This window comes from Capsicum annuum, chromosome 3 (genome assembly GCF_002878395.1).
Source record: "Capsicum annuum cultivar UCD-10X-F1 chromosome 3, UCD10Xv1.1, whole genome shotgun sequence".
In the NCBI taxonomy this organism is placed as follows: Eukaryota; Viridiplantae; Streptophyta; class Magnoliopsida; order Solanales; family Solanaceae; genus Capsicum; species Capsicum annuum.
Genome location: NC_061113.1, coordinates 64,145,450 through 64,158,558, shown reverse-complemented (window position 1 = coordinate 64,158,558; position 13,109 = coordinate 64,145,450). Strand labels below are relative to the sequence as shown.

The window sequence follows — 13,109 nt, the reverse complement described above, 5'->3', positions numbered from 1 at the left end:
GCATGAATATACCTTTTTTCCTTTTGTCTTACTATAGGCGTTGAAATTTCGTGGACTCTTCAATACGAGTTCAAATCATGTTAGATATTTTCAGTGGCGGACCCAGTATTTAGAGATCGTGGTTGTCCAAAAGATTCGAATACATATGATGCCCAAAGCCTTTAAGGTTTCGTCTAGAAATTAAAATACTCAGTTATCTTCTTAGTTTATTTGGTGCTTTTATAAATCTTATACTACCTCCATCCCATTTTATGTGTCGTCATTTGACCGGGACAAAGTTTAAGAAATAAGGGAAGACTTGGTAATGTTTACCAAATTGTCCTTTATAAAAAAATGTGCTAGTGTCTTTTTTTTAATTAAGTGGGACCAATAAGGATAAAAGTGGAATTGTATCTTTAAATAATTGTCAAATAAGAAAAGATGACATTTTTTGGAGACGGACTAAAAAGAAAATGATGATACATAAAATGGGACGGAGGGAGTACCAATTTTTATATATTTCTTATAAAATTACATCTCATCTGCATCGAATTTAACGAATGCGGAAATACCACAAAATAAGTCATAGGTCTGCCCCTAAATTTGTTGGAGGCTACTCTGTTGTATTTCTTGGAGGCTAGCATAAATCTAAACCTATTTAACACTCACAAATAAGGGAACTTTTCACTAAACCAAAACAAGTTAGGATTAGCCGACATAGAAGTAACAATTTAGGAAACTTTAATTGGTATACTGTCGTCTGTTATATATAGGCGTCAAGCGTCAACACATGAGTGAATTATTTCACAAATCACATTCACAAAAATTATTCATGAATTTTTCAAGTAATATGGCTGAGATTTACAAAGTCACTTTCTATGGTGACCAAATTGGAGTTACTGTCACGAAGGATGCCACAGTGGTTAACGAATGGATTCTGCAAACTATGCACATCCATGGTGGAGGCCTTGTTGGTCTCGATATCGAGTGGCTTCCCTGTTTCAACCCCGAGGAAAATCACCCTGTCGCTCTCCTCCAGCTCTGTGTAGAACGACGTTGCCTACTATTCCAACTCCTCCATAAAGACGCCATTCCAGTATTCTTCGTGAACTTCCTCAGGGACCCAAATTTCAAGTTTGTCGGGGTCGGGGTTAAAGGAGATGCGGAGAAATTGCTTCGTGATCATAGGTTGTTTGTGGTGAATACTCTGGATTTGAACGGACTGGCATTGTCTGTTTACGGAGAGGAAGTTTACGGGGAAGATGGGATTGAAGAGAATGGCGAAAGAGGTGCTTGGGAAAGTGATGGAGAAGCCATTGAATGTAACACTGAGTAAATGGGATGCTGAGGACTTGGAGTACGAACAAGTTGAATATGCTGCTATTGATGCTTTTATGTTTTTTGAAATTGGGAAAAAATTGTTCAATATAATGTGGGAGAGACAAAGACAGAGAGAGATTCATCATTGCGCTGCTGTTAAGAGGGAATATTTGAATTATCATCATCAACCACCATTGTTATTGCTCCAAGATACACAGGGAATGTTTCGAACTCTTGCTTTGTTTTGAATACGAAAGAAGAAAAGACAATATTAGAAAAATTTCACATTGGGAAGCCTCTAATTTCCTTTTTGTAATACTTATAACCTGTACAAAATATATCCAGTAGTATAACTTTGTTCTGGTGGTTTCTTGAAAATTTGTTCTTTATATTATTGTGGATGCCTCTGGCCATAAAATCAGTGACAGGTCCGAGATTTAAGGAGTGTGGGTGCTTACTATGGGAAAAGGTTTGAACCCGAGCACACCTATCAATGGAGAGCCATAAAGATCAACCTAAATGTCAGTGCACCTAACCAAGTTTTTGTTTAGTGGGTGCTTTATATAATTTATACCTATTTTCATATATTTTTAATGTAATTATACCTATTCCGCATCAAGTTTAGCGGGTGTCGGAGCATCCAAAAATTATGTATAGATTCGCCCCTGCATAAAATTGCAAGTAGTAGCAACTTTAGTCCGATACTCATTTTGGAACCCAACAAATTGAAATGTGCTTTAGTTAAAAGATGTTTCTTAATGAAGACGACTTCATATGGGGGCTCAAACTTGAACACCTTTGATGAAAGAATACTTTTTTTTTTGTTAAAACGTAACTTATTTGATGAAAGAATACTTGTTACTCCACCCTATAACATATAGTAGGTAAAACTTTGTTCCGGTGGTTTCTTGAAAATTTATTCTTTATATTATTGTTGATGCCTCTGACCATAAAATCAGTGACGGATCCGAGATTTAAGGAGTATGAGTGTTTACTATAGGAAAAGGTTTGAACTCGAGCACACCTATCAATGGAGTGCCATAAAGATCAACCTAAATATCAGTGCACCTAACCAAGTTCTTGTTTAGTAGGTGCTTTATATAATTTATACCTAATTTCATATATTTTTAATGTAATTATACCGATTCCGCATTGAGTTTAGTGGGTGTCAGAGCACCCAAAAATTATGCATAGGTCCGCCCCTGCATAAAATCGCAAGTAGTAGCAACTTTAGTCCGGTACTCATTTTGGAACCCGACAAATTAAAATGTGCATCAGTTAAAAATGTTTCTTAATGAAGACGACTTCATATGGGGGCTCAAACTCGAATACCTTTGATGAAAGAATACTTTTTTAAAAAAAAAAACCAGTAACTTATTTGATGAAAGAATACTTGTTACTCCACCCTATAACATATAGTAGTAAAACTTTTTTTGATTTCTTGAAAATTGAACAGGTAAATTGCAATAATTTTTTAGACATGATGAAAGAGCGAGTAAATTCTCTGAATGATCACTCATGTTTGAGAAATTGCCTACAAATATTATTTTTGTTTTATTTAGGACAAGAATATCATCCACCTTTTTTTATTTTCCTTAAAATATACTTAACACCTCAAAATCTTTCTCTCTCCTACTTGAAATGCCATATCATTAAAATTTCTTGTTTTTTTTATAAATATATAACTTATCAAACTTATTTAACTAAAGGTTTATCCTAATTCTTTTTTTAAAAAAAAAATTACACATGATATATTAATTATTGAAGATTAATTTAATTACACCTAAAGCTTGGATTATTTTATTTGATATGTACTCTTCAAAATTTCTTTTATTTACTTATTTATTTCACCACGTAATAATAATTTTAAAATACAAGTACTTATACAAATTGGTACAATAATTTTTTTGTAGTTTATTTTATATACTAAAAATTTTTATAATGTAAAAGAAATAAAACGATGGATTTCATATTTTATACATTAATAGCTTGTTTGGGATTGCTTATTTCCCAAAATAAGCACTTATTTTGAGAAAAAAAATACTTCTTTTAAAAAGAAGGGTGTTTGGTAAACTTGCAAAAGTGTTTTTAAAAATAAGCAGAAACAATTTTTCTGCTTCTCAAAATAAGCAGAAACAGTTTTTCTGCTTCTGGGAAGAAGCAAAAAATTTCTGCTTCTCAAAATAAGCAGAAGCAGAAAATTATTTTTTATGACAAAAATATCCTTATCACACACACACATATCTATATATATACACACACACCCACCCTTATTAGTTAATTAACATATCTTACAAGTTTGATTAATGTTTGATTTTTAAAAATTTATATTTTATATTTACATCATAATTCTTTATGATTTATATATTATTATTTTATTTTCACCTATTTTCTTTAAATAAATTTGAAAATATCATTGATGATGATGACTAAAGAATATATGAATTATTTTATTATTATTGATGATAAAAATTGACAGATGAATCACGTTATAAGATTGTATTTTGTTATCACAGATAAATTTTTTCTTGAATATTTAATTTTAAATAAATAATTTATGAAAAGTGACAAGATTTGTTAAAATATAGTGTGTATATATATATGAATATGATGACTGCTTATTCGTAGTAAATTTTGACACCGTAAAAGTATATTAAAAAAGACTTTAAATATTGTGCTAACAAAGGCATTATCACAGAGATCGAAGATGCAGACCAATTTTTTGGTATACCTTTAGAAATACAAGATAGATGTTCTACAAGTATGGAGACATTGCGTAATAAAATTATATATGAAATTGTTGATAATTTTTGTGATGTATGAAGGTTTAATTATTTTTGTCGTTAATTTTTTCATATATAGTGATTTAATTTATGAAATAACTTCTGTATTTATTTTTGTTTGATGTTTTAAGTAATATTTAAATAATATATCACCATTTAATTTTTTTAATGTATTTATGTATATAAATATTAATTAAAAATTTTAGAGTACGTACTTTTTAATTAAATTAAAAAAATTAATTAAAAATATTATAATAGATATATAAAATAATTTTCTCTATAATTTGATTTTAATAATAAAAGTCTTTGGATAGATGTTCTTTTTGGTCATTTGTCTCAAAAAAACACTTCTTAAAAAAAATTATCCAAACACAATTTAATTATGAAAAGCATTTTTCAAATGAATTTACCAAACACAAACTTTTTTTTTTAAAAGCACTTTTCTGAAAAGCCATTTTATAAAAGTGCTTCTCAAATAAGTAGTTTGATAACAGTAATCCCAAGCGGGCTCTAAGTTTGTTATATATATGAGAATAAAAGAATAATATCCCCTTTTTTGAAGGAAAGAAAAATTATGTAGTCTTGAAACAAATAAATTTTTTTCAAGAAATATTAACAAAATGATACCTTTTTCAGTACTATTACAAATTGATTTTTAAAATATTACTCAATCAATTATTCTTTACTTTTGATGGATTTAGAATGAAGTATGAGTATAAATTAGCATTTTGTATAATAAAATAAAATATAAATATAATAATCACAAAAAAAAAGTAAAGAAACTAAATTAAAAATAATAATTTCTTTTCTAAATTTTATGTCTTATCTTATGGATTTACTTGTTTTATTTATGGACAATTACTTGTAAAAATTTGCAAGAAAAAACAATCTTCTTTTCATTATATATTTATCAAAAATTATCTTGCATAGTAATTTGCATGTAATCTATGTCCAAATTAAACTTTTTAGGTAATAATAAATATTAAAATTTTCTTATTGAATTTTGTTTGGCAACAAAAAATACCGTAGATTTGCCATCAATATTTTTAAATAATAAATTATATTTTTTTATTCTCTGTTACTCTATATTTGTAGATCTTTGGAATATCTTAATCCAAAAATTCTTTTGTATAATTCAAAAAAGTGAATTTTATTCTTTTATTCTCATATAAATAAAAATTAATTTCTAAAATATAAATCTGTCGTTTTTATTTCTTTTTAAATTTTAAGAATCTTTAATATATAAAATAAATAACGACAAAAAATTAAATGAGTACCCTTTTTTATAAGTACTTGAGTTTTAAATATTATTAAGTGTTGAAATAAATAAGCAAATAAAAGAAAATTTGAAAAGTACATATCAAATAAAATAATTCAAATTTCTGTAATTAAATTAATCTTCAATGATTAATATATCATGTGTAATTTAAAAAAAAAAAAATTAGGCTAAAACTTTAGTTAAATAAGTTAAATAAATTTATTTATCTAAAAAGGAAATAAATTTTTATGATATAGCATTTCAAGTAGGAGAGAGAAAGTTTTTGAGGTGTTAAGTATATTTTAAGGAAAATAGAAAAAATTGGGTGATATTCTTGCTCTGAATGAAATAAAAGTAATATTTTTAGGCAATTTCTCAAACAGGGTGACCAGTGAATTTACTCTAAAAGAGCTTATGGATTATATGCCACAAATAGTTTAAATCATTTGTTATTACCGTATCATAATTGAAGCTGCCTAATCTTATTGTGGACTTCATTTTAAAAAATTTATTGGAGTTTATTGTTGTAACTGATTGACAGGTTTAAAGTTCTTAAAGAGCTCTCAACTTGTTTAATTTACTAATCAGACAAATAAAACTGAAAACTAAACAACATAAAAATGATTGGGACCAAAAAAAAATAGGCCAGACTATTGAATTGAAAATTTTGAAATTTTAAGTTTTTGAAGTTGTATTTGGACATGCATTTTACTTAGACAAAAAAAATTAACGTTATGTGAGTGGAAGTCCCAAAGGCTAGTCGAAAACTTAAAGACATTTGAAGATTAGATATCTTATTTCATGGACAAACAAATATTTGAAAATAAATTTTTAAAAACTAATTCCAAAATCTATGATGAAATGCTAGCTAAAAACAAGAATGAAAAAAGTAGTACTTCACATCACAATTAAATTGTTGGGCCGGGGCTAAACACTGCCCATGACAAATCTGGTATATATGTTGATGGCAAGTAGTAGATATTCGATAAAATAATTAATATGAGTGCAAGTTGATGATCAATATTGCAATGATTCAAAATAAATCGGGTAGACTTGAACGGGAGTATCAATGTAAAGGTTAAAGTGAGTGTAAATCAAATCAATCTAGCTCAAAATCATTTCATACAAGAGTTTTGCTAAGAATGAAAAAAAAAAAAAAGATTTTGAATGTAAACATGCTTTAACTTTTTCACTATCCAAGTATCCAACTCTTTTTGACTAAATCAAATTAAATGTGTTTGCATTGTACAAATAGCCACTTTTGTGGCATTGTATATAGAAGTTGCACAAATGTGTTCTTTTGAATGGAAGAAGTTTAATACTTTTGGCTTATTGATAAGGGCTAGTAACTAGATCAATATTCAGACTAACTTTATTCTTCCAGTTAATTAAAAAAATATCTTATTCAGAAGCTATATAAAAAATTGTCACGTTAACATGACCAATTTTCTTTTTCAAATATTAGTTAACATTCAATTATTTGAATCTTGAGAGTCGAATTAACATTTTGAGATAGAGAGTTTTTTCATTTGGAGTTCCTTTTCCCCAATATTTTCTTTTTAAGTAGTAAATTTAATTTTTCCAAATAATTGCTATATTTTAATTATAGAAATTGAAAAAATGGTTATTTGTGAATTTTAAGGCATTATACATAAACTTACTCAAATTTGGTCTTTGCTAGCAAGTAAACACTCTAACTTTGAGAGTGTTCGTCTAGACACTTCAGCTTTGTCTCAATTATCAACTAAACACGTTAACTAGCCCTCATTGTGTCTCATGGACACCTGACACTGATGTGACACATAATTTTTGGAGGTATCTAAATAATTATTTTGTAAGTTAGAGTGCTCAATTGACACAATGAGAATAAATTAAGATGTCTCGATATGCAGATTTTTCACCATAGTAGGAACCTCACCAACCTTCTCGTCCGGTTACTGATTTTTAGCTGGGGTCCCCTCCATCTTTACCCTCCCTCCCCTCTTCCCCTCCCTTTTTTCTTTTTTATATAGTAAATCAAATAAAATTAATCAGTTAAAGCAAAAAAGAGATGTTTGGCTGAGGGGAGGAGAGAAAGAATGCATGCATGGAGATTCTATTTGTCGGAGGTTCAAGAATCTATGAAAAGACATCCAAGGCTAAGGTTACAAAGTAAAGGAAGTCCATTTCCAAGAGATGTGGTGATTGTTGTTTTTTGGGTACAAAATTTATATTAACAACAAAAACTAACACAAATTCAAACAACTTATGAACTATCAAATAAAGTTTCAAGAACTTTAAATACAAGTTCAAACTATATTTTGAAAAAATAGTAAAACCAATGTTTAGAAAGAGATGAAGACAGAAAGAATCAAGGGGCTTTGGGCCACAGGTGACAAAAAAGTTTTAAAATGAGGTGTAGGCGACACAAGTCTTAATAATTGAGTGGAGGAAACAATTACTTTATTATGGATTAAAAAAGTTTGATAAGTTTGAGAATAGCCCACAAGTTTTTAAATTTACACTTTGATCCAAATGTTTACCTAATAAAATGAAAAACTGAGAGGGAAAAAACGTCTTTCTCTCTCTTTTCATCCATTGTTGTTTTCTCTCTCTTAGCAATTTTTATTGTTCATTGTTGCTGCTCCTTTATTCATCATCTTCTACTTCATTATTATCTTCATCTTCTTGTTATTGACCACTGTCATTGTTGTTGTTACCGCTACTGTTGCAATTTTATCAATTTTTTAGGTCAAATTTTATTTCGTACATCACTTTCCACTTTGGCATTACTTCATAGGAGACTTTGGTAAGTCAAATTATAATTTTTAGTTAAATTTTTCATCTGGGTAACTGCTATTATGCTATTTTTCCAACAATGGATAGAACCCAATCATGAATCCAACATAAGATCTATTTGTTTAAATAGATAAATTATCTGTTGCGACAGATAAGACATCTGTTTTAACGGAAGACTGTTATATTGGATTCATGTTTATGGTTCTATAGACCGTAACATGAATCGAACAGATAGGTCATCTGTTACAACAAATGATTTATCTGTTTAAACAGATTAGTTATCTGGTGCAATGTGATAAATATCTGTTACAATAGATTATTAATCTATTGCAACAGAACCCGAACCTGATTTCAACAGACGTGTTTTCTATTGCAACATATTAGTAACCTGTTACGATAGAACCTGACCTCGATTCCAACAGATCGTAGTCTGTTGCAACAGGTAAGTCATCTGTCATAATAGGTTAATTATCTTTTGGAACATGTCACTCATTTGTTGATTCATCTGTTGGAATAAGCTTCAATGAGGTCTCAGTACTGTAACATCAATCCCAACAGATATATAGTTTGTTGCAACACATGATTCACCTGTTACAATAGATGACTCGTCTATTGAAAATAGCTTCAGGAGCATAACATGAATTCCAACAGGTAAGTAATTTGTTGTGACTGGTTACACATCTGTTGGGATTCATTTACGGCACTATGAAATCACTATTAACATTTTTTAACAAATGACTTTATTTAGGTACCACTAATGGAAGGATCAATAACAATAGGGGTGGATTGTCATGGTCAATGGATCGAAAAGAGCAATCTATATGTATGGCATTGGAATGAGGGTGAAATGCTAGAAACGATAGCTATGACAGTCCAAAGTTATATTTCGTATGATAATTTTGTGAACTTAATCATCTATTATTGTGGACTGAATTGTCAATCGAAAGAACTCATCATCAGCTACATGTACAACTCCTTTGAAAATCAGAGAGTACTGCCTTTCAAGATAACCAATCAGGTTTGGTTGCGTACTTATCTTAGTGATTTATCTAGGTCGGTGTTAAGGGTGTACGTAGTTGAAAAGACGAGAGAGAATAAGAACCAGAACGTAGAAGAAGGATAACAACAAGACATATTTGATGATAGGTTGAATGATCTAGACATGAATCGTCCAGATGATGATCAAACACCTACGCCTGTTGATGCGACCAATACAATGTGCAGTTCTTCTCAATCGACACAGTCTAGAAATCTACAAGACGATGGGACCGGCTTTTTTATTCGAATGTCATTTAAGGACAAGATGAACTATCTACCACTTTATTTATTTCTTTCTTGAAAAAAGATTTCAGAATAAAGAAGGTGATTAATTCGAGCAGTGTCTTTTCCTTCAAATATGCTAATTTGAACTATAAGTGGTGGTTGAGAGCGGTGAAATACGCAAGTTCTGATAGATTAGTCATTCATAAATATAAAAAGTATCACACATGTGGTTTGGAGCATATCTCAGGCCAAAATCCTCACACCACGGCAAAGGTCCTCGGTGAATATTTTGGGAGTAGTCTCCCCGATGACAAAGGCCCTTCAATAAAGGTTATGGCCAATCAACTCCTTACGAAATTTGGTGTCCTGGTCAGTTATTAGAAGACATATACGGCCATGGGGATTGCCAAGGACTTGGTTAGGGGGACACTCGAGCATGGGTTTGCAGTCCTGGATGCCTACCGTTACATGATTGAGTTCATAAATCTCGGAAGTAAGATGACATTATATCTTGATAAAAATGGAAGGTTAAAGTACTTTTTTATATCCTATGGTGCTTGGATTCAAGGTTTTCGACATTTGAGAAAAGGCATAGCCGTCGACGATACCTTCTTCAGGAGCAGGTATAATGGAGTTCTGCTAGCAGCGGTGGTGCAGGATGCAGAGAATCACATCTTTCCTGTCGCTTTTTGTGTAGCAGATAAGGAATGTGATACCTTTTATGGATTTTTTTTAACAACTGCGAAGCTGCATTAAAGATACCAAAGAGTTGTGTTTTGTATCGGATAGGCATCCAAGTATTCCAAAGATGGATTCATGTTTCTTCACTTCATCTTGCTTTGGTTGTTGCATCAAGCATCTTGGAGAGAACATTCGGACCAACTATCACAACGAAAGGGTCGTGGCCCTTTTTTATAGAGCAGCTAAACCATATAGTAGAGAGGAGTTTTTAGACCATTTCAATCAAATAACGAATGTGAATCCCAAGGTAGCAGAATTTCTCATACGTGTCAATTTTGAGAGATAAACCTGGGCATTCTGTTTAGAAAATAGGTACATTTTTATCGATTTTAATATCCTGTTTGAGTTACAAGTTTAGTCAGATGTCGTACTAAGTGATTCTTTTGTATAGGTACAATATTATGACATCAAACATAGCTGAATTGGTGAATTCATTATTTGGCGATGAAAGAGAATTTTCCATCAAGGCTATGTTTGAAAAAATAAGCTAGAACTATGATGAATATTTTAATGAAAGGCGTGTGCAGTTCAAGTACCCAAAAAAAAGAACCCAATTTATTCTCTAAATCAAAAACATAATATCAACGAACGTCAGTTTGGGAAATAGGTTATTACTTCATAAAATAGAAGATTATAAATTCAGTATCACTGGTCATGGTGATGTTGCCACGGTCGATCTTCAAACAAAATCTTGTACGTGCAGAATTTTTAACTTAGACAAAATACCCTGTCCACATGCTATGGCAGCGCTTCGAGCTCAATACAGTCATAAATATGAAGCTGAAGTTTATGAGAACTCCTCTCAATATTATTCGATGGAAAAATATGAAATGGTATATAGTTGGCATATTACTCCGGTGCCTCCCGAAAAATCTTGGGTTGTTGCTGCAGAGCTTATAGGGAGATTAATACATCCTCCATATATTGACCCAAGCACTATCAAACTGGAAAGAAAGCCATATAAGAGGAGGTGTAGAGTCGGAGAATCATTTTCATCAAGAAGAAACAAGTGCTCCGTATGTAAGTGTGTTGGCCACAAAAGAACTACATGCCCGGATTGTAATCCACCATGATAATTGTAATTGCAGAAACTTGTATAGTTGTTTGTTGCAAACTTTTATATATTTAACTCATTGTTGTGAACATAATGTTATAATTTATTATATGTAAAATATCTTTTTAATAACTTGAGTATCAATAAAAAGAGGCAAAATATAAACTAAACAATATAGCATACCACAAGTATTTTCAACAGATTACCCATTTTGGCAACGGATGGACATTAGCTGGAAAAACATAATACAATTCCATATGACTGGAACGTTTTCCGCCAACAGATGATAAATCTGTCGCAACAGATGAATAATCTGTTGACAGAAACCCAACTAATGACCAATCTGTTCCAACACATGGTCCATCTGTTGAAAGAACTCAAAAGCCAAAATTGCTATTGCTACTGGATTCAAAATTGCTCCTTACCTCCAACCTTCTATACGTTAACATGTAAAATATTTAGAAGAAGAAATAGACAATGAAAATTGAATAAGAATTAAAAAGCCAAAATCAACTAAAAATAAATTTATCATTAAACGAAAAATAAAATACATTAGGTATAGATCCGATATAGAAAAATTAAAATACATACGCTAAAAAAAATACATTATAATTATTATTATTATCATCATCATCATTATTAATGACAGCAGGCCAATTGTAACGCCCCGATTTTCTGAATCGGTGTGCTACACGGTGCTTATGACCCTGAAGGACCACAAGCTAACCCATGACTGATATATGTACCTGTACACTGCAATATATGATGTAATAATACGGAAAACATAAACAATAGGCCATAAGGTTCAACTGTATAGAATATCTGACAAATCATAACATCCATATGGGGTAACGAATACCCAAAATAACTGAAATCTGAATCAAATCTGAGCTAAATCTGAAAACCTCTAAATACTGTCTGAATAAGGAGTTGAAGGAACATGTCTTCAACTAACACCATCTAGTAAAACTAAACTAAAATAATAAATGAAATAAATAATATTATCCTTGAATGGAAGAGGACTCACTGCAACTCTGCGACTGGAATACTACTGCTACTGCTGATCTGGAGCTCGTATCTATGAACCTATGGTGTAACGTGAAAGAAAGTACCATAGCGCAAATACGTTAGTACAACTGGGAGTATTGAGTATACGAGTAAGGTAGGCTAAATGCAAAAAGGGTTTACATGTATGAACAATTCTAACTGACTGTCTGATATGAATGTAAGAGGGCAAACATGCATACGTAGTAATTGAGGTCGTGATTTTGTGATATCTAGATCTGACACTAATACATGATTTATTGATATCTAGCATGACAAATATTGAAATTCTGATAACATAGATGACTGTGTCTGACAGTCCTGAATCTAATGAAACTATTTGTGTTTCGTTCTGTAATTGAATTGATTTTATCTGACAGTCCTGATATACTGAAATCTGAAGAACTATCTGGTTTCTTTTACTGAGACTGGGACTAAAACTATAGGAGGTAGTTGTTTGACCGACATGCCCCAATAGCGCATATAGCTAAGTTGGGGTCCAATCTCTGCCCCGACTGCAAGGGTGTCAATACCGCGCCACTGGTAAGGACAACTGTGAGTGACCCTTAGCTAGTAGGTACTCAAAATGAGAATGGTGGGAACCCTAAACTGGCGGTTTAAGCCATCTCATCAACCCTAATCTGACAGGTTAATATGTCTCAACCTACGCTAGCTACGTAGTTCTAGAACACAAGGATGATTACTAAGAATCACACCCTCAAAGTGGACTTGGGTTCACTTGGTGCTAACTCCCACTCCCATTTGAAGAGACTGAACGTGATTTAACTGAAGGTACATGGACTGAGTAACTGACTTTCGTTGACTGATGGATTAGTGCTACTATTTGAGAATCAACTGAGATCATGAGATTTCTGAGGTTTCCTGAGTC

The 13,109-nt window shown here is 31.4% G+C and overlaps 1 protein-coding gene across 1 annotated transcript; it reads left to right on the top strand.

The window, feature by feature from the left end:
• The first annotated feature begins 829 nt into the window (after positions 1-829).
• Positions 830-1,315, top strand: LOC107865388 (Werner Syndrome-like exonuclease). The gene has a single exon (XM_016711662.1). It carries the CDS (start codon positions 830-832, stop codon positions 1,313-1,315), a length of 486 nt encoding a protein of 161 aa, XP_016567148.1.
• The last annotated feature ends 11,794 nt before the right edge of the window (positions 1,316-13,109 follow it).

What these genes read in the sequence shown, in the direction of transcription:
- LOC107865388 (XM_016711662.1), top strand. Translation starts at nt 830, where the DNA reads ATGGCTGAGATTTACAAAGTCACTTTCTATGGTGACCAAATTGGAGTT.